The sequence below is a fragment of the Melanostigma gelatinosum genome (assembly GCF_949748355.1).
Source record: "Melanostigma gelatinosum genome assembly, chromosome: 18".
NCBI classification, from domain to species: Eukaryota; Metazoa; Chordata; class Actinopteri; order Perciformes; family Zoarcidae; genus Melanostigma; species Melanostigma gelatinosum.
Window position 1 is genome coordinate 5,039,719 of NC_136651.1, and position 23,465 is coordinate 5,063,183.

The window sequence follows — 23,465 nt, forward strand, 5'->3', positions numbered from 1 at the left end:
CTACCTGCTGGAGTCGCAGTAGAGTGAGAGCCTAATGGGCAATGAGTGTCAGGGCTTTTGTTGGAGACTTAACATCCAAACCAGGGCTGACTCATGACATGGAGGTCCATGTGCAAATGCAAGGCGATGAATGAAATAGCAGGAAAATGGACAGGAAATGAGAATACAACACAATAACCCTACACTTAGTAAACCTTTGTAAAGTGTATAATATCAGATTTTTGTTGAACAGAGGACATGAAGTCTCCCATTTTGGTGGACTAAAAATGTCTTATTCAGCGTTCGGTGGTACTTAGCTCTCCCCTCTCGTGTCACATCTTGTTGCAATTAACCAAGATGGCAACGGCCAAAAACCAAGATGGCGAAAAATAATTAAAAGTTAGACTTGAAAATAAAAGTGTCCCCAAGGTCGAAATTATGAGATAGAAAGTTGAAATTATGAGATAGCATGTTGTCTGTGTACCGACATTAAAACGATCACAACAGGTGGACAGGAGAGGCAACAGCCTGAAAAGATGTTTTCCAACGATTGAAAAAGATCCACAAATGATCCCAAAATGTCCACGAAGAGAAAAATTGATGCAGAGGGAAGAAAATGTAATGAAAGATGGGAAAGCGAATACATGTTTGTGCTTCAAGGAGAACAACGGGTCTGTCGTCTGTGTTATGAGGCGTGTCGGTGATGAAGGATATAATTCACGTCGGCATTTTGACACCAAACACGGAGCTAAATTTAGGCTCCAAGAAAAACATCAAACTGTCCAAGAATTAAAAGGCAGACTGCAATCACAGCAGAATATATTCACACAGCTACAGCCCAGTGCATGCTGAAGGTATGTGAGCAGAGCTCCGACCAGATACAGACTTTTACAAATGTCAGTTTGTGAAGAAACACCATCGCAGACCGAGTTCATGAACTAGCAGCAATCTAACAACACAGCTAGCTAAGAGACGAGCAGGTACTTGTGTTTCTAATGAACTGTTGATGAAAGCACAGACAACACGGATACATCATCTATCCATGTTCATCAGACCTGACTCTCAGTGAGCAGCTCTTGGATGTAGCTGCCATGCACAGGACGACGACAGGGAGGAACATTAGTGATGCAGAGAGGTGACACAAACAGCTTTGAACAAAGTTATTGTAATAACTTGTGTTTGATATTTGTCTTTGTTATTTTCTTTAATAGTTTGATCTTTGATAGAGTCATGTGGGTTTCTTAACCCTCAATTAAAATGATTGATGTTATAATAATGGAAATGTGCTTCAATATATGTTTACATTTATATAACTGCATGTACAATATTTTTACACTTGAATAAACAATAATCAAATGCAGAGAGAGTTATTTAACAATATGTTAGGAGAAGTTACAGTTATACAGTCTTACAGTTACAACCGGCCCTTTGAGGGCGACCGTGATGCTGATGTGGCCCAGAGTGGAAATGAGTTTGACACTCCTGCTCTATGAGGAGGAGACATCGTGTCCGAGGAATTTGAAGAGAAAACAACAATATTTACATGTTCATAGATTCTGTATTCTTCATTGAGGGAGGAGGAGTAGACGGGGATTGGTCTTATTCATTGATAAGTCATGATCATGGACTTTTGTTGTTTTAATTGTGTCTGTATTATCTTTATAGTTCACTGTGCTGTACCACAAATTGCCCCTTTGGGGACATTCAAATGTTTTAGGTCTAAGACGTCATTTTAACGAGGCAATTTCACTTTTTTAGGGAAGAAACATATCAGAAATAAATCATGCCTGGAGGTGATATTTAAGTGTGTCCATAAATTCAAATCTGATTGGTCTGAAATCTGATTGGTAGAAGGCGGCCTGCAGGAAAGCCGAGCCCTCCAACATGGCGTATCCCGAGCTCAACGGCAAGCGGCCGAGCGAGGAGTGGGTGCTGCGTGAAGCTTGGATCATTGATCAGCAGCACGCCTTATTGGCTTCTGCTGAGGTCTTTATCACCACGTCCCCTCCCACTTCCTCCCTCGCCTTGCCTCGTAAATTCAGAGCAGCTAATTGGACATGACTGCGTTTATGTTCCAGCTTCATAAATTTCTTTCTCTGAAGGGAGAGGATCGATTTTCCTCGAGTGCAACCTCCCGTAGCAGGAGAGCAGCATGAGTGTCTTCAAACGTTCCCTCTCCTCCTCACCCCCGCCCTCTCCACAATCCATCCTTTCTCTCACATGCTCGCTCTCTCGCTCTCGCTCTCTAGGCTAAACAGGGAATCTATAACTGACCTCCCCTGCAATCATGTGGTGAGCAGGGATTACACTGTGCCTCTGTTCAGAACCACAATAATTCTTTCACACGTCTATCAACCCGTCACCCGTCATTCATTAAAAACCGAACTTGTGGTTTTATTCTCAACAAATCATTCCACTCAAGCTCATTATCTGTCATTATCTAATGAAAGCTGTCAACTGCAAAAGACCACAAATGTTTTAGATCCATTTCCTCCCTTTCGTATTTTCCTAGTTTCTCTGGGTTTCAAAAAGTACATATCTTTGCGGGGCGTCTGAGGGAGAAAAGACTTTCTACTGAAGCATCTTAGGCAGCCGAAGTGACTGTGTGTTTGGCGTCTCGTTACACACTCACTGTATATGTTGAAAGGTCACTGGATGTTTTTGGGCCTCTGAAGGAAGAAGCTGAGTGAAATTGTCAGCAAAAATACTTCTTAAATCATTCAAAATGCAGGAATGACCTTGATTGTCTTTGCAATCCACACCCTGTGTGTGTGTGTGTGTGTGTGTGTGTGTGTGTGTGTGTGTGTGTGTGTGTGTGTGTGTGTGTGTGTGTGTGTGTGTGTGTGTGTGTGTGTGTGTGTGTGTGTGTGTGTGTGTGTGTGTGTGTGTGTGTGTGTGTGTGTGTGTGTGTGTGTGTGTGTGTGTACTATGCAGAGTGCGGGGATGTGTGACCTCCCTGGTGTGTACGTGGGATGATTCATTATATTAGTGCAGTTTGCTCTGAGTAAAGTCTTTTAGTTTGTGATGCACTAGATAGAGGGATGGATGGAGAGAGAGAGAGAGAGATATTGTGTGTGACTAAGCGTACGAGTAAATTATTTACGCAGGATACAGTAACTGACTATTGCGTGCGTGCACATTCCTGAGAGCATCGCTCTGATTGGTCAGTTCGAGTCATGCAAAGAGCAGCAGGCAGAGTTAGGGCCACTTTGAGCTACCTGCTCTCTGAAGTATGGACCGTATGCACAGCACCAAATAACGACATAATGGAGCCTGGGCACATCCTGTTCTCCTGTCCAGACCTCAGAGGACCGTTCTCATGAGCACAGCAGAGGCTGTGTGTGTTAGAGAGAGAGAGAGAGAGAGAGAGACTGGAAGAGCTCAGGTGTGGGTTACATGCCAGCTGTTTGAAATGTACTGTTTTTGCTGGCCTTTCAAACTGCAGGGGTAATTAATATGTAGCTATCAAAGGATTTTGTCACCCTGGCTGTTTCCAGTGAGGCTTTGTGTAGGATGAGACTCAATTTGTAAATAACTTTCTTGGTCACTTAAAGAGTAAGTAAACTCTTGTTTTAAGAAGTGGCTCAGTGATATGAATTCATTCAGATTTGTGGTCCCTTTATTGCTATCAGTAAGCACATTGACTCTGTAGTGTATGTTGATTTATGTGCCTCGCTTGCCTGTTTTAGTGTCCAGTTTATTTGTACTCTCTTTTTAAATCATATACTCATTGCATGTCCCCTGACTGTGACAATGTAGAGTACACATAATTCCAGACTGTGAACATCTCGATCATTGCAGCGATGGACACCGGGGATTATCATGGATACATTTTTGCTACTTTTGCCATCTTTTTTGTTTTTAGTTTCGGGCCTTATTTAGTTTGTGTTTTTGAATATTCTTGCCCTGAAAGTTCATAAAATAAAATCAGAAAACAAACAAACATAAAGACGGTGGACCACGTTCAGACCAAATTTAGCAGTGGATGAGAAACGCAGACCGCTCATTCCCTGCAACAAAAAAAAAAAACGCAAGGTCATCCAGCAGAAGAGTTGAACCTGTTCAACTTGCCGCAAAGCACAGTTACATCATCCAGCAAGACGCTGGCCCATGAAATACTGCAAGCTCTCACACGAGGTAGATATTTCTACTGTTTACGCTTTGACTATCGCAACAAAAGTTAAAATGATTGCTGTGATGATGACTTTCTACATTCTGTCTGAGTATTATAAGTGTGCAATGTTTTGGTGTCTGATAAGCTTCAAATCTCATGGATCTGTTACTCAAACTGAACTTCCTGGATCATATTTCATCGTCTCGTCTTTTGCCCGAATAAACAATCCCCCACCAACTTAACCCACATGTTTTTTTGAGCAGAGCTGTTTTTGATCTGAACACCCATTCAATCATTCAAATGTTTCGATCAGAACTAACTCTGAGAACTAAAAAACTAAATTATCAAGTGGCCATATCTACTGATCACCACTCAAAATATTAATATCGAGACAGCCAAAAGTCAAACTTTTCTTTTACTGGTTAAAAACACACACAAAGACGCGAGTAACGTTTTGTTTTTTTAGTCTCCTTGGGATCTCTTTTTGCTTTTTATTGGTCAAAACATTTTTCCTACTGAATATAATCCACGATTTAAATAAAATGTTCTGTTTGATTATGTGTCCAAAAAACCGACTGCCATTCTTTCCAGTAATGAAGAATACGTCTGTGCTTAGCATGCAGACATAAATGAAATACTGTGTGAAAGCCCCACGTCAGCAATTTCACCCATAGTTTTCTCTGCTTGTCTCTGCATGACACCAATAAAAAGTTATTGTCCTATCAATAACAAATACTGAATGTTATCACCTATGAATACATGCACCCTCACTGACCACTGTGGTGGGCGACCCTTATTAATTCGTCCACAGAAGACATGCTTTACTGCCATTTGGCGGGTGGTAATTTAAGACTCTGCACGCCGGCATTGTAATATTCATGCAGCATGATGCAGCATGAATGATGCAGAATGGCTGACGCCGCTCTTCCTCAAGCAGCCATGTCACCGCATCGTAAGGTGCCTCCCACTGAAGAGAGATCGGTCTCACCCCGTCCGGCCCGCATCGCCCTCAGATCACGGTGTTAACAGTGCTGCATATTAGCGCGTGACCTCCCTGCAGAGTCCTTACTGCTGCTGAATGTGTTTTAATGAACACTACAGCAATGAGTAACACCTGGGGAGGGAGGAAATTGGGTGCGAGTTGGAGGAGGGAGGGGGTGTTATTATACATCCTCATTTTATTTAAGATACGAATGAGGAAGAAGAAGTAAAGGGAGTTGGGAGGCAATGGGGGGAATGAAAATGTGATGATGAGACAGAAACTCTGGGACGACATGGGGTTTGGTGGGAGGTTCTTCCTGTTGTGCAGCCCCCCACAGAGTCTTCGGAACCCCAGGGGCGAAAAGGATCTTTGTAGGATCTTTGTGTGTGTGTGTGTGTATATCAGAAAGAAAAACTTTGGAAGTGGAGAACACAATACTCTCAGGGCCTTCTCTCCGAGACGGAATGCCCGCCACACGAACTTTAGAGACACACTGTTGAACCTCTGATGTGTAAAGGCATGCTGTTGTAAATAAGCCCACCAACGCACACAAACCCCTAATCCCCAGTCCTTCACCCAAATATATTTCCACACAATAACACACTTTCGCCCTTTTTCTTAGCTTTAATTTATCCTAAAAGTCATCAAAGCACGCACGCACACACAGCTGCAGACACGCACCCAAGCCAATACAGAACACACCCGTAGTGTACGCTCCTGTACAGCCATGTGTACGTTGCTGTCTAATTCCGGTGGGACCGTGGAAGGGAGGATGCCTGGGGAAGACGAGCTGTGCTGCGATCAGCCAGAGGACAGGGGTTAATATAATTATCCCGCTAAAACCTTGAGACTGAGAGAAGATCATTAGTCATAGAGAGGAGAGAGTTGCCCAAGCCGCGAGGCAGAGGAGGTGAAGAGTGAGCGGAAGGAGAGTTTCAAAACACACCAGTGCGGTTAGCAAGGCAATTAGTGCTAAAACATGGGGGGTCTTTGTGCATGAAACCCAGAGAGGACAGTGTTTACTTGTGCTCCGAGCTGTAGCAAAAAAAAAAAAAGAAACTGCTTAGCTTATTCAGCAATTATGATATTTTGCGTAATAATCTCGATATAAATGAATTACTTGTGGTGGTTTTGAAATTAGATTATCCAAAGACCACATAAATGTACTGTTCTGAACACTATATGGAGCCATCTTTGTCTCTTCACTCTGTACCAGATGTCAAGTTTGGGGGAACTTTGGTTTCTGTGTACGACAAGAATACGAGTGACGAACAGAGAATCAGAACAGAGAGTCAAATTGACCCCGTGCTTGAAAATCAAACAGTCGCTGCAACTACAACTGATTATTTTCATCGTCTAATAATCTGGCATTTGTTTTCTCACTTCACAACAATTATTGATCGACTAATGAACTAATCGACTCATCGTTTCAGTTGTTAATCAAACACAAAACAGTGGCTGTCTCTCCCAGTCTTTATCCAATTGTAGTTCAAATGTATGTTATTTAATCAAATATTTAGCACATTTTGACACTTTTTCAGCATTTTTTGCTTTTAGTTTCCTGCCAACTATACAATCTGTTGTGGAAGGTTGAAATCTAATTCACTGCATCCAACTTTATTGACTTTTTTATATTTGATATTTAGTATCAGATTGCTGCTTAATTTAAGAAATACAATAAGGTATACAAAGTAGCAAAACTGAGATTACCATGAATGATGATGCATGTTTTCTGCGTATACTGGACCACTTCAGCGAACAGAAAATAATACCTAAAATGTGCATCATGAGGAAGTATTGACGACTTATTGGTTAAGTGCAATTTAGCAGCTGATTAAGAGTAAATCATGATTAATTGAGAAAATGTTCAGCAAGTAGATTCACAGAAACTACAAATATCCTTCTATGATTTCATTCTTGACCTTGGAAACAGTAGCTGACGAAACAGTCTCACCCCAAGCTCACCTTGCTCGCTTATTACAGAGCTTTTGACCAAACAGCATGGTCTTCTTCAGCGGATGAAACGGCTCAGGCTCAGCTTTCTTCAACGAGCAAACTCCACCTACAGATTTTTTGCGTCTCATTTGAAAGTGTTTTCCAAACTGAACAATGTTCTCCGTCACCTGCTGTCTTGTTCGGCTGGACTGAAAACTTGCAGACTCTCGTCCCTCCAAAGCTCCGGCTGGGACAACACCGTGGTGAAAGTAAAAGTCTCTGACATCAAAACCTGACTGATCACAGTGCATGAGCTGGTGTGTGTCTCATTGACAAACACACAGGCTTGTTTTTCTGTCTCTCGCATTGATGAGCTGTTTATCCGTGCCCGTCGACATGCTTGTGGTGACAGTTTAAAGGCCCTGTGTGTTTTTGAACACGCCATGCCTGTAATAATGCTATGCTAATTAATGTGGCTGACTGAGAACAAACCATCTTTCCAAGGACACCCTCCCTCTACCGCATGTTCTCCCACTTACAATTCCCAGCATGCCTTTCAGCGTTAAAGCACACTCGCGGTATCAAGAGATTCCCCTTTCACCAGATGCTGGGTAAGGCACAGTGCAGGCGCTAGTGGGGAGAATTCTTTGTTGTATTTGTGAATTTAAAAGGGATATTTATGGGACGACGAAGACGAGGGGTGGGAAGGTGGAGGAAGAAAAGAGAAGAGGGAGGGGATGAAGAAAGGGACATTCATCTGTGAAACAAAAGAAGGGGAATGAAAGGAAAACAGGCAAAATTGCTGACTTTAACTTTCCTTCCCTTCTGAAGGGAAATAAACTGTGATTATGAAATCAGCTACAACCATTGTGTCATAAATCATGGCATATGAGAGGAACAATGACACATTCCTCATTGCGGTCCCTCAGCTTTCTGCATGCCTTTCTTTTCTGGGGAGTGCTCATGAATGATTTAAAAAGTGATCTGTTTCCGAGCCTCGGCTGCCTCGGAGGAAGAGCAGCTCAGAGGGGAGGAGTCTGAACGGGGTGGGAGGGACCACGCGTGAAGGTTCCCCGGCTTCGGCGAGAACACACACACACACACTCACACACACACACACACACACATCAAGCATGCAGCGTATATTTCATTCATGAGCGAGAAGCTGGCAGTATTCAAGTGCAAAGCGGTTTCCTCTTGAAACGGAACAGACGGGGAAAGTTTTCAACCGAGGCTGGAAAATAGGGAGAATATGTGGGGGAGACTGTTACTCTGCTCTGTGGTGGCTGTGTGAACTGGAGAATAATATTTACAGAGCATCACACCTCACATCATTCATCACAAAATCACACACCCCAGCTAGTCCCATGGAACTAGGAGTTAATCCATCATCTGCCTCCCTCTTTTCTTCCTCTCCCTCTCCCCCTGATCCAGGCTTATACCTTCCATCCGCTCACCTTCACTCTGTAAAGGACACGAAAGAAAACTTTTGGTGTAATTAAAAAAAAAAATAGTGGTGACAGTCTCCAAAGTCAAAGTCACCCTACATGGAAAACCAAGCACACAAAAAGACTGGAGGCTCCATAAAGGGAGCAGAGGAGAGGCATCCGTTCTTCCTTGTTCTCCGGTGGAGATGATGGACAAGCCTCGTGGCCACAGAGATTAATGCTTCCAGAACCACAATAAACCTTTGCAACAGGCCACCATGCAGTCTAATTAGTCCATCCTTCAGGAGGCAGCGTGACTGCAAAAGTACAGATCAGGGTTACTGAAGGTTTCTCATTCAAAACTTTAAATGAGTACGTTGTGCTGTTACAATTTGAATTGTGTTGATTTTCAGCATATGATCAGTTCGAGTGTTTAGTTTTATATATCAACTGGTCTGATTTGTTTTTTCTTCTTCCCTATTTTGTTACAAGAGTACTCATTGCACTTCACAGTTATACAGAGATATCGTCTGATTTTATTCCACACGGTCTTCTTACTTGTCAAAACCCGGCGCCTACATTACCCACAATGCAACTCTAAGTGGGGATTCAAACAGTGTTGAAAACAGAGCAGTGGGCTGCGTTGGTGGGAGCGTGTTTAAGATCCTTGAAGTCCAGCCGGAGTAACTGATTAATGTGTTTAAAGGCTTAACGGCAAAACACAAACAGTTTGTACTACTCAGGACTCAGTGACAGGATTTTAGGACGATGTCTAAAATCAATGGATTTCCCTTTTAATTATCTTGTAACCCCTCAGATTTACTTTACGGTCCGTTGAGGTCCTGGCCAGCACGTTGGGAACCACTGTTCCGTTCACAATCAAGACATTTGCCTCGTAGGTTACGGTTAAAGTTTGAATTAATCTCAATAAACCTGATCCAGATGTGGCTCCACCCTTTCATCGTGTTCACATCTGTTTCTGGAGATCCTATCTTGATAAGGAAAAAAAACATTTTAATGCAAAGTGTAAATGCATACAGAACGCGTTGGGATCGGACTGCTGTTGGATTGGCCAGACCACATCTGAATTTGCATAATCATATCCGATCCCAATACGTGCAGAATCAAGATAACTTTTATGAATTTAAGGTCTAAATGCCAAGGCCTGTGGATCAGCATCCACATAATGTATCCAGATAAAGCTAGCATGCTAATACCAGGGGTAAATGTGGCCTGATCTCGTCATCTTCTAGTCACTCCGAAATAATATTCTCAAAATCAAAAATCGGAGTTTTCAAGCTTATATTAAAATCCGATTTCTAGATATTCTGTACACGTGCAAGCAACACAAGCAGTGGAATGAAAAATAGCCAATCTGATGATAGATGTGTTGAGCATTTGTGGCCCAGACGCACGGTGATGTATTCACTTAAAACAGAATTCTCTCATGACACATTCCCAAGATAAACAACTCTTCCTCAAGCCCAGTAAAAGCTGCATGCAGCAGCAGCAGCTCTAGTCATTCCTCGCCAAAAGTGATTTAAATGAAGCGTTGCATTGCTTGACTTGACCTGAGACATAAGAACACCTAAAAGGTCATGAAAACTGCTTTGACTGTCCTTTCTCTGCTCTCTGCAACATGCTTATCAGCAGCAGTAAAGTTTCCTGTGCCAGTCTGAAGGAAAGTCTTAAACCTCTCAGCACATTAGCTCTGTCAGTGGGGGTGTTACAACACGACCATGTAAAAACACCCTGAATACCATTAGTGTTTATACGGCTCGCTTTCTGGCAGGTCTGCTCTCAAGCAAATTTTCACGACTGGAAGATAATTAGTTGTTGATTAAAGGCGAGGCCTTCAGACGAGACGGGGCCTCTCAAACGTAATTAGGTGTGAAAGCCCACAAAACTAAATCCCTGTTTCTTTGTACTGCTAGTGGCAGTATTAGTAGGGGTGGTATTCATATTTGTAATACACTGTGACTCGGCTTTGCTCCTCCATAGTTTGTTCAGTAGTTTAAGCCAATTAGGAAAAGCCAATTTTCAAAAAATCAATACTTGCGTTGATATTTGAAAAACATTGATTGCCTCAATTGCTAATAGTGGGTTTTCTAATAAAATGTGACAAGATCTAACACACTTTAAATTCTGTGTGCACAATTATTTCTGAAAGCCAATTGAAAAATGATAATTTGTTGGTGACATCAACCTCAACAGTACTGTGTTACATGTGCTGCTAACAATACATTTCCTTGCTCAGCCGACTGACGTAGGGGAGTAAGACGCTCCGCACACTTGGCTTCTCTTACATGTCATTCCTACTCCGTCAGACAATCAAATCAAACTGAGAAGTCGGGGAGAAGAAGGCCTGATGCTGCAGCGATTACCAGCCGGGAGAGAAAAACGATGCAGACTTCGTCTTCCGCCTCACTCTGAATGAATGAATGAATTTTATTTATACAGACAGTAGTATCACAAAGTGCTTAACAGAGCAGACATTTAAAAGCATAAAAAACAAAATGTGACCCAAGGGTCAATAAATTATCTACACAGAGAAAATAAAAAAATAAAAAATTAAATAATGAAAAATTAAATATAAATGTCTAGGACATGGGTTTACTTTTACACAAACGCCAGCCTAAACAGGTGGGTTTTGAGCTGGCTTTTAAAAGTATCCACAGTATCTGCGAGGCGCAGAGTTGCAGGCAGAGCATTCCAGAGCCTCGGGGCCACTGTGTGCGTGGGACAGAAGACCTAGAGCGTTTGACCTGAGAGTGCGGGCGGGTGAATAGGGGCGAAGTAGATCAGCTACATAAGCCGGAGCCTGACCGTGAAGTGCTCTGTAAGTGATGGTGAGAATTTTAAAGTGTATCCTAGATGCTACAGGGAGCCAGTGGAGAGATCGGAGTACGGGGGTGATGTGAGACCGTCGATTTGTCCTGGTGAGTAATCTGGCGGCAGCATTTTGGATGACCTGCAGACGGTTAAGAGCAGATACACTGAGTGATGTGAAAAGTGAGTTGCAGTAGTCAATGCGTGAAGAGATAAATGTGTGTATGATCATCTCTAATTCAGGTGTTGATACTACAGATCTCAGTTGACTGATATTTCTGAGATGGAAGAAACATGACCTGGACAGCTGCTTAACATGAGGGTCAAAGGACATGGATCGATCACAGAAAATCCCAAGATTGCGCAGGTTGCAATGGGCAGCAGAGGAGAGTGGACTAATAATCTGCCTGATCATGGGGACAAACTCCTCTGGAGCAATAACTAGGACCTCCGTCTTAGAGTCGTTGAGTTGTAAGCAGTTCTGCTCCATCTCCTTCTCCCCGTCTTGGCCCTAATCCACTTAGTTGGCTCTTCCTGAGCTTACAGCCTTTCCTTTATTCCATTATGAAGACTCACCGTACGACCTGCTGCTTATTTCATTAAAAAGGCCCAAACCATGACCCCACAGCGAATCCATAATGCAGACTACAGACAGGCCTATAGCCCACTCCACAGTCCAGCAGGGCGGCTGACAGATGGGACAGAGGGAACAGGGATGGGGAGATGGAGGGCCAATGAATGAGGGGGAATTTGAGAGCTCCGCTTACGAGTGAAGCTTCCCGGTGAATAGGATTTCACTGATGTAAATGATGATAGAGCGGAGGCTTTGCTACTCTACCTTTGATTGCTGGAGATGGCTTTCCCATGGCCCATCTGTCCGCGAGATGGAAATAGCCACATCTAAGGGTTGAATGCAGCCTGTAAAATGAGCATGAAGCCAGAGGCTTTGAAAACCCAAAACACCTTTGCTTAGAGGTGATATTGTAGTCAGTACTGTAGCTCATTACAGTCAACCCCGGGAGAACTTAGCAACACAAAGCGAGCGAGGCTGAATCGTATAATAACGTTCTATCGACTCTATCCAATTTGACTTTCCCTCTGTTTGCCCTTCTCTGCTCCACCGATGGCTGCCCTTTTACCCTAAATGCCCCCTCACAACTGGCTCAAGATCCAGTTTGCTGAGTGTTTCCATGGCGTCCACAAATCTAAATTTACAACCTCCCTCCTATCAAACCTGCGTTTGCACTTAACGGCCTATCGGGTTACGTTTTTATTGATAAAGCAGCACGATTTAACCCGGAGCACCTGGCTTCCCGCATACCTGCGCCAGCTCTTTAGAGCCCGGCAAGTCACTCGGCGACGATGCAGCGTCGGACAAAAGAGACCCGTCCCACAGAGGTAACGTCTTACACTGGTTGATGAGAAAAAGGCTATTTTTTCACTTTTTTGCTGTCTCTGTCCAGGCTCAACGCAGGTCATTACGAATAGTTAACTAATCATAATTACTTTTAACTGGGTTCAGCAAGAGAGCCACAGCTAGAGGCCTGGGGACATACAATACGGCCAGGAAGTGACTACAACCCTCTCTCCATCGATAACGCCAGCATATCTCATTACCGGGGCGACCTGCGGTACACTGCCATTCGGTCTTGATCATATAAAACCCATTTCAGCGTGCCGTCCCCGCCGGAGCACCAGCGGAGTGGAATATTCATTATTCAAATTTTAAGCATTGGAAATCCCAATATGTTACTAAGGCCAGATGAGATGAGATGAAATAGCTTAGCCTTTTGTCCAGGGAACATTGACTAATCGTCTCGCTCCCCAAAATCAATTTCCCAGCCGTAAGCATCAGACACTCTTGATTGTACTGTACTGTTGAAGACCCCCCTCCACTATCACCTAATACTCCTGCTGGCTGCCCAGAATAACTTATTGATTCGCGATTATGTTACGGGAGGTGTGGGTGGCCAGGGCGGAAGACGGACTGGCCTCAGTCATCTCCACAGGGCTAAATTTGGGTCCTCTGTTACCAGATCCAGCACAAACTGACACTATCTCCAGCTGCCACCGGCCATTAGTCCTGCTCTCTGGGTGAGGAGAGGAATCAAGAAAGTGTCCTGGAAGTACAAATATGAAGAGAAATGTTTTGGGAGCTCAACGGTGTTTCAAGCAAAGCGGCGCAGCAGGGAATTGGAGACGGAAGATGAATTCTTATAGATGTGGTGCACTTGTGGACTACTGAATAAAGAAATAAGCACAAATATTTCTATGCAGGCATGGTTGATTGTGGAATGTGCTGGTTACGGTGGAGGTTGTGACGTGGTGATGGACTGGCCCCCCCCCCCCCCCCCCCCCCCCTCCGGGGTATTGGGCAGGGCTCTCCTGCTCTCTGATTCTGTGCTGAGCCTGAAAAGTGGCTGTGATCAATACCTGCAGGCCCTTTTCACAGTGCTAGAGGGCTGTGTGTGTGTGTGTGTGTGTGCTGTGTCAGCATCCACTCAGGACTTCATCAAACAACCCCCATACCTCGTCTCCACACACAACACACAACAAGACGCCCACATAAGCCAACGCCCCTCAAAAAAGTCACTCATCTTCACTTTCCCTCTGCTCACCCACCATCCCTATCTCACACACACACACACACACACACACACACACACACATTCACACCTCCTTCCTTCTGTTCCAGGCCGTCCCAACACCGATGTTAAATACCATTCAAATGTCAGCTTCCCGTATTGATTGGAATGATAATTCTTAAAGGTAGGAGAGATGGCTTGTTGATGCTAAGCAGGCTCGTGACGGCCTCGAGCATCCTTCACTGTCACAAAGTTGCCATGTAAGGGTTCCCGGGCTCCGCTGGCAGAATGTGGATGGCGGTTTACGTTAGACCACCGAGGACATATGTTTCTGTCATTAATCATTGTCCTCTCGGGCCGGTGACGGGCGGACCAGGATTCATGTTGAGAGAGAGATGGGGTCGCTTTTAACGCCCTCGGATCAGAGAAGGTGTGCGCGAGTGTCGGCGCGGACGGTTTGTTCATCACCAGTTAATTTTCCTTTTTTACGTCACGTTTGAGTGTGAAAAAGGTTGTGCAATCCGCTATTTTTTTGTTGTTTAGTATTGTCTGGTGTCGTTTCAGCAGATACACATGAATAATGCTTTGCATTTTGAACTGGTATGATTTGGTCTTGTATGTGTAATTGAGCATTGTTTTAGGGATTATATTCAAGTGGTCAGTCCACCCAATCTATAAAAAGACATACCGGTACTTTCGACATGCAGTTACTGGTACAGTACCAACTGTAGCCATGCAGGGTTTCACTCATCTGTTCTCAGATAGCCAGCTGAGATTTCTGCTGCTGCACTGGAGGAGCCAGGCACTTCCATTGTAGCAGCAGAAATCCTGTTAGTGGCTCTCAAAGCTCTGGAAATTGACACCTGAAAACTGTAAATAGTTTTCATTGAATCTACTTCCTGCTGAAGAAATAGTCCCCGTGAAATCACTTTAACTTGTGGACCAGAATAAGCCTTGAGGTGGGCAACGTTTTATTTTCCTGACACTGTGTACATTTATATCATGTCACACTGCGCGAGATGGGTCGAATAAGATTTTGGTCGCGGTCTGTGTCGGATTGTGTGAGATAAATTCGAGGAATGTATAACAGATGTATGAAAATGTAAACACAAATGACCCTCACCTGGCCGGTACCTCGATGTTGGAGATGGCGTAGAAGTACTTAAGCAGGTTGTCTCTCTGGACGTAGGTGCCTCCGAGGGCGGGCCTGAGAAGCCTCATCCTCAGGTTGGTGAAGGTGAAGAAGTCCCTCAATCCCTTCATACTTTCCATGCGAGTGAACAGGCTGTCCATGTTCTGCAGCCGCGGCCCTGCGAACACAGAAAAGCGCGCCCGCACCTCGAATTTCACATTCTTGTCGTTCTTGGAGCCGACCCAGCGCGAGTACTGCTCGGTGCAGATGACCCGCGTGATGTTGGCGGGCGAGAGGTCGCTCACGCGTTTGGGCTGCATGTTGAAGGAGTCCATGCAGTCGTCGGTGTAGAACTGGTAGGGCTGCCATGAGCGTCCGTGGTCCATGGACTTATCCAGCACCATGATAGACGGACGGCCGTACTCGAAGGTGATCTGGATGTCGTCTGTGAGCTCCAGACTCTTGTTCCAGGACATTGAGATGTTGGCCAGCAGGGGCTCTGGGTGCCGTCTCCATGTGACTGTCTGCCAGTAGGTGAGTAGGCTGTTGCGTTCTTTGTCCTGCATCAGCTGAGGAGGGTGGGCCAAGTCCGGGTTGGAGGCATCGCACTCATCACTGCACAGATATGGGTTCTCCTAAAAGAGATGATGACAGAGCAGGAATACATCCGTCAGGGTTTGAGTATTAATATAATATTGTCGTGTAATATGATGTATTGGTCTATTTCTCAGAGGCCATCACAGACTCGGGGACAGATTGAATTATTAATAGGCCCTTGGACAAGGTTAAGCTTTGGGTCGCAACTCTCAGTTCCCCCTACTCTTTGAGCATTGTGTGTGTGTCCTGTTGCGTTTAAGTACCCATCAGGTACGGAGAACACAGAAGACTACACGGGGCAGTTTTATTCCATTTTGCCCACAACTCCAGAAGCCAGCAAGTTCTACAATGCCGGAATATTAACCGTCCCCAATTTTGCTCGTTGTTAGTTCGTGGTAATTTTAGTAAAAATAATATAAAAATAATATGAACTGACATAATGAAAGTTGTAATGCCATTATTTCAGTTTATAATGTCCTTTGATGGTGCATATTCCCCCACCAAATAATTACATTGTTCTTTTTATGTATGCCTTTTATTAGATAGTCATAGTGATGGTCAGTAAAGGGGGAGAGAGAAAAGAGAGAGTAAAGGGGGAGAGAGAAGGGACGACATGAAGCAAAGGGCCGCAGGTTGGATTCCAACCCGGGAATGCGGCTCTAGTCGAGCAGGCATCCCGAAAAAACTCCGAAATAATTAGCACAAAGTGAACATGGGGCCTTTGCGGTCCATGGGGCAGTTGCTTGCTTTGCCCATTTGCTAATCCATCTTCAAACAATCTTTGTCTGAATGTAATTGCAGCTAAACATCTCTTAATTTGTGAGAAAACAAAAGGTCTTGCCACAAAATTGTATTAATGTTACAATTTATCTTCCCAGTCTTCCAAAAGTATAGATCTTCCCCTTTTATGGGAGCAATTATCATACATCAGTACCAATTCAAAAGATGTTCTTTCTGCTGCGTCCATGACTCCCCACAAAAAAACGTCCATATTGTTCCGACAGAGGATGCTGTGTATCTAAACGAGGAGCGCCTTTAACTCCCCGCCAAGGCACCGAGGGACAGAGCGCTTAAAAGTAAACTTGGCAAACACCACAACAGGAAGTGTGAAGGTCAAGAGCATCGTGCATCGTCACTGTCTTTGCATAGACGGCAGAGTGCTGCTGCACTTTTAACTCCAGAGAATTGATCCTCCTCTTCCAGTGATGCCAGGACGTTTAAGCCCCTCCTCGGAACGCAGAAGTCAACGGGATCGTTCGCACTCCTCACACAGAACCTCCTTCTAGCTGCACTGAGAATTGTCTTTCACTCTCTGTCAGGACATCTCAGGACTAATTTCATTATTACACAAAGAAATCCCCGGAGATCCTCACAATCATCTCTCCTGGCGCTTAGTTTGCTCTGACGCTGTTTAGATTGTAATCACATTCAGAAGGCTCATCCTGCCCTCAGGATGTACTAATTACACTGATGAGGAGTTATTTAATCAGTCATTCATTGCATCGAAGGGATCACTATTTGTATTATTTGTTCAATTGTATTCACGTTATAACACGCAGCCTCTGGCTTATTTCATACACTTTACATTTGTGGCATCACTCGAAAAAATCCAAACTCCAAAACTGTCATTTCCATCTTTGCTATGACGCAGTGTGACTGACTGATTTACAAAGAAAGAATCTGACACTGTTGTCTGCTCTGAATACAATACATACATTTGATTTTAGGTTCAGAATTAGATGCTGATGCCTGTGCAGTTCCCACTCTCCTGTGCTTCAGACCCCCTCTCCTCTTCTTGCTACACCAACATGGTCACATTTTACAGCTGAAGTTATCCGTCTTTTATTTATTGGGAATCCAATATTCTTTCTAAATGTTGCTGCAATCGTAACAAGCTCTTGACGGAGTGCAGAGTGCGTCTTAAAATATCCTTCTTTTTTCCTCCACCTCCAACCTCTTCCTCTCTTTCTTCTCTGTTTTGTTCCTTTTATTATTTATCTTAGTTTTATTACTGCTTCTAATTGTGCTGTCACTGACTGTGTCGAGCACTGAGCCCTTATTTATCAAACCTTTAAGAATTACACTCAAGAATGCTCAAAACAACTTGGGAGTAAAAAAAGTGGATTATAAGACATTTCTTACACGACGCACTCTTTACAGCAAAGAGTAATGGTAACCTTTAAGAGCAGCCCTCGAGTGATCACATGATTGATCACTCGGAGCAGGAATAGCCAATCAGAGACAAGGATTTACTTTACATCTGCCCCTTGCATTTTAGTCATTGTTCGCTATATTATTCTCCAAAAATATATGATTTTGTTCTTTTTATTTGTGTGAAATCCTTAATGTCTCCAGTAGCAATTAACGACAATCTAATATTTTTGTGAAATATAAATAAAGATGTGTGAATGGAAACAAACAGCAGGTAAGACATTTGCAGACTGTTAAGAAGCATTAAAAGTGAATTCCGAATTACACATGTTGCTTCAGTTCCTGACTGATTTAAAAGACCTCTGGAGCTCTCTTGAATTCAACAGCATTTTAATGACCCAAGTTTGATGAAAAGCTTTTATTTTAAAAGTACACAGAGTCCCTTTTATCTTTCTCTTAATTCCCAGGTTTGATATTTAGCCGTGAAAGATAAATACGGGCCTTGATGATAATACACTTGATTAATGTGCCTTTTCTTTAACGATGTCTGAAGATTTCGAAACATTAAACTCAAGGAACGTTCACAGACAGACACGTCTTAGTGGGCGAAAATCCTGGCACTGAAGAATGAAATATTAAACACAGATTTGTGCTTCCTCGGATTAGAGAGATGCAGAACATTCAATCACCTACTTTGCCATTTATCAAATGATGGCTATGACTGAAGATACTGGAGTTACACTGAGAACATGAATTACACAAATTGATGGAACACTAATAGAACGTAATGCTGCATCTGCTTTAAGCACTCTTAGATCGCATAATGACTGTTTCGTGACATTTCCCCCGAAATCAATCTCTTGAGTAGAGTCACCCCTTAAAGGCTTTAAAGGCTGTAAATGTTTGGTTTCATCCTTGATTGAACATTTGTGGAAAAGAGTCGTTCATGAGGGTTGAGATTGTGTATTTAGCCTCATTTGGGAGGAGACAGTGTTTGTGACATATGGAGCATACAGATGGAGAGTGGATAATGAAGTGATTTGAGAATTTTCAATGGCTGTCTTCATGCTTTTCCATTCGAGTCCATCGTAACGAACATGAATTCAAGCTCACCTAACTTTCTACAGCAACCTTTCGAGCCTACGAAGGCTTATTGTTCAATACTCAAAAGATTTTGGGATGAAGTATCGCTTTAAACCGCATTTTCTCCTGTAAGATGTAAGCTCTACCGTGAAAGCAATACTGCATAATATCGACTGTGCACTGTGCAAGCACGGATCACGTGTCGCCGCTTCAGACGTGCGCTTTCTCTCGTCTATTGCCAAGAAGCAGCCGACGGTGCAGTCAGTCAAAAGTGAGCAGTCGGTCAAAGCCACTCTCGTGGTCGAACAACAAAAGCAAAAGTTACAATCCTGCGGGGCTGAGATTATAAATCATCTGATTTATGGTGACCGTGCAGAGTGGGAAAACTCCAAACATAAGCAAACGCTGAGCCGGCGCCGAGGGAAGCTGTACACGGAAGACACTGTACAGGATCATAATGCGTGTGAAAAAACAGCAGCGAAAGTACAGGATCCCTACACCGAAACCTGCAGATAATCTATCTCTCTCCTCACCGCAACGACAGAACATTGTCCTCTATCTGATAACCCTATTATCTCCGTTGCACTGACTCAGATAGAGATCACTGTCGGCACAAACGCATTTAGGATGACAATCTACAATGCTCATAAACGACTGCAACCGGAAAAAAGACATACGATTTCCACGAAGGGTGCTTTTACGTGCTACTGTTAGCCGAAAGCTACTCTGTAGCGGCCTTCGCTGTTTTTGTATCCTCCACTAGTGCGTCCCCTGACCTCCGTCCAGACACACGTTTACACACACGGGACTGGATTAGTAGGTTGTTGTTCTGGGGATGACCCTCGACCTACAAATCCTATTGAAAGCGATCGCACTGTCACGCTGTCCCAGATACGACACAAACTCCATGTACGTTGGCTGCTTAAGTGTGGTGTCGCAGCGTGTGTGTTTCGGAGAGAAAGTGTGTTTGTGTCCAGGCAAAAACAAAGAACTAGACAGGAAGCAAAGATCAATGCTATATATATATATATATATATTTATTTATAACCTCTCCGACTCTCCCATAAGGATAAGCTACAATAGAGGTGATATGACTGTACTATAGGCTAGAAGATTTTTATCCCATGAGAAACTTGCGCGTGAGGTTATGTTTAAGCCCTTTGTGTGCCCTGTCCTCCTTACTCGACCCCGGCCCACTACATCTATGCCAGGACACACACACACACACACACACACACACACACACACACACACACACACACACACACACACACACACACACACAGACAGATCCCGGCCAACTGCTGCGGCAGGTGGCCCGCACTGCTAAGCCCCTCCAGCAATTATCCTCACTGGGATCCTGTCTCCACGACAACAGCCGCCGCGATGCCTCGGCGATGAGTGACTTCCTTGTTTTCACTTGCGGATCAACAATGCGATTCTGAACGCTCATTAACGAGTCCTCAAGTGCAAAAGTTTGCATCGGTGAGTGCGCTCTTTGACCTACTGACCACATCAGTTTATAAAGGGAGTTATGAACACAACAGCTGTAATAAAACATTTCCGATTGCATACAGGAATAGCAAGCTGCCGTTATGCATTTACACGGAAATAAAGCATGAAGAAAATAGTGCTCTGCATGCCCTTCCTCGTCTCTTCCATGGCTTTTATGACCATTTCTGTCCCCCCATCCCCCAAAATATTTTCTGTCACCGCCTGCCCTCTCTCTCCTCTTTATTTCTTCCTCCACTTTTCGGAGTTTCTAAGTTATATTGCTAGCAAGGGGAATAAAAGTAGGGACACGCTCAGAGAACACAATTTATTTTGTTTTGGAGAAACATCGAATGAAATGACCCTCCCATTAAAAAGGCCACAGAGGCAAAGAGAAAGGGATATTGCTTTTTCACTTATAACGTTAATCTTTTATTTTGTTGGAGGTTTTTCCATCATACTGGTTCTTGTTACCCTGAGAGAAGATGCTGTGTGTGTGTGTGTGTGTGTGTGTGTGTGCTGCCTCAAAAAATGTGTACATCCATGTGTTCCGTACATGTATGCAATTACAAATCCTTTTAATTTGATTACTTGAAATGGTGATCATTCGCTTGCTGTTAAACGTCTAACGGCAGTGTAAATGTGTCTTAGGTGTGTGTGTGTTCATGTGGGTGAGTGTTGTTTGTGTGTGTGTGTGCAAGCAAAAGTAAATGTTTGCCATAGGCATGTGTTACTGTGCTAGAGGAGGAGAGAAGGACAGAGTGGGGACACCATGCTGCTCCAAAGCAGCAGCACAGCTTGACCCGCTCAGATCACCACAGTCTGACCCGGACGAGTTATATTAGGAACCTGTCTTAGAATTAGGTAATGCTTACAGCCGATACAGTGCACTGAACAACAAAATATGAAGGAGAATTGCTTTTTTTTCCTTTTCTTTGAGTGCACTGATGAGGTGAATTCAGGTAAAAGCTATTATCTTTTATTGAATGTCGGTTATTAAATCACAAAGCAGGAGATGTAGATAAAGGGAGGCAGACGGGCTGGAAAAGGATTTAAAGCTTTGAGATCAAATGACGTGGATTGTGCAACAGAGATCTTTATATTAGACCTTTTGTGTTTCTTAAAAAGTACTGCTGTAGATTTCCAGAACGTTCAAATCAACAGAAATCATGTCAAACAGCTGCCTATGACTCTGATTGGAAGTTTCTCCTGAGATACTCATCGTCCTTGCCCTGACTAAGGTTCTTCTTGATACATTTCCACTTTTCCACTTTTTGGGGACTAGAGTGGCAAATTGTGCGAGTCTCCTACAGCTCTTCAAACATTTCAGATCGACAGAAATCTTCTCAAATACGCGTCTCCAGGCATTTCCAGGGGACTTCTTTCTGTCTGTATTTCTGAGACGGATTCTGCTGCACTGACGTTTTGTTGGAGAGCTAAGAGGCTCACGCTCACTCGCACTCGTCTGTATTTCCCAAATGTCTATGGAGGTGGTAAGTACAATTTTATCATGAAGAATAGTCATAAGGGACACACATATGATAAAACATCCAGGTACAAATTTCCCTTTGAATTATCACTCAAATCCTTTGGCCAGTCTATTTCTCACACATGTCCAAACACTGGCTCTGTAGCTGATATACTTATGGCCTCTCCTCTCCAAACAGCCATCAGTCCTTAGATCCTGATGGCGAAACAAGGCGGTTTGCTAAGTTCACCTCAGGCTGTCTAAGCCCCTGCGGCCAATCCTTCTTAGTCTCACCTGAGTCAGGGATAAATCTCACTTATAACTATCCTTCCATTCTGCCAACGCATCTAAACACACTCTGATCACTTTCAACTGTGTCCTAATGGGGAGGCAAGCCATGCCGTTACATCACTACACCCTCCCCCACCTCCCTTGTTCGTACAGTCACTCTCTCTGTCGCTCTCTCTCTAGCTGCCTGTTTCTTTCTCTCTGTTCCCTTCGTTAATTATGCCCTGCACTGTCAAACCTGCTCAAGCTGCGCCCGAATTCCCCTCCGAGGGTTTATTATTAGGACACTGGCCACCTGGGCTGGCTTTAACCCCAGGGAGGTGCATCAGGGATGGCCCATTGCTGGGTGTGGGTGGCCCGTCCGCGTGGCCTCAATGGCCCACTGCAGGGCAGGGCAGCCGGGCCTGGCAGGGCTACACTGGGCAGGGAGTATGAGGTATGGCCATAGGCCCAGTCTGGGAAGCACTGATCCACGCTACCAGCTGCCATCTTCCTCCCCTTCCTGCATGCTCCCCTTCCGCTGCTGCGCAGCTTCTCTCTCTTCTCATGTCTATTTTTAGAGCTGGCAGATTTCTACCTTCTAAAACGGGCAAATGTGTTGTGGAACGGGAAGGTGTGTCTTTCTTAGACATACTACCGTGCGCAGTCGGCCAACTCGTGCACACGTTTCACACACCCCTGCTGGCCCCCCCGCGAACGTGAGGCACACTGTACATTCCCGTACACATGCACGCATCCCATTTGCATTCGGCTGCTCTCGGGACACAAGGGAGGTGGTTGATTGAAGGTTTCGGTTCAAAACCAAAAAGCGAAATAACAAACAACTGTACGACGAGAGCTTTTTGAATGCAACGTTTTTATATGTCGACACTGTGTGTACTGTGTGGAACTGTGGTCTGATTTCATCTTTCTGCTTAGCTAAGCTCGGATCTTCCTCACCTCTCCCTCATCATTAACTATCCCCCCCCCCCCCCTCATGCCTCCTGACTCCATCATCCTCAACCGCAAGCTACGACTCGAGCTATCATCCAGGGGACCTACAAAGAAACTACTGAAGCTCCTAACGCTGCACTAGTGACAGTAGCATCTTTGTCAAAGTGCTGGAAGCCCGTCCTGTTGGAAGAAGCCAAAATGCTGGCCTTTTTGGCTGAGGAGGAAGGATGCGGCATTCCCAGGGAACAAGAGAGATAAATAGAGTGGGGAAAAAAAGCATGGAGGGACCAAAAACTACTGTAAACCTATGCAAGCAGAGAAAGCGACAGAGTTCCTCAATATCAAAACCCCCTAAAGGTGAATTTTCCCATCGTTTTTTTGGAGCACACTGTAGCACTCGTAGGGTGATGGGAGCAGAGGGAAATATTATTTAGCATCCTCCGCAGTATGTCTCAAGTCTTATTAAGGATG

General features: G+C 44.2%; 1 protein-coding gene across 5 annotated transcripts in view; it reads right to left on the reverse strand.

Moving 5' to 3' along the window:
• Positions 1 to 23,465, reverse strand: part of ntng2b (netrin g2b) — a 64,321-nt gene that overhangs the window by 36,402 nt on the left and 4,454 nt on the right. For all 5 annotated transcript variants that reach the window (XM_079289974.1, XM_079289975.1, XM_079289973.1 and 2 more), the window contains exon 3: positions 14,975 to 15,618. In XM_079289974.1, coding sequence (XP_079146100.1) covers positions 14,975 to 15,618 — 644 coding nt within the window. The remainder of the gene's footprint in view (positions 1 to 14,974; positions 15,619 to 23,465) is intronic.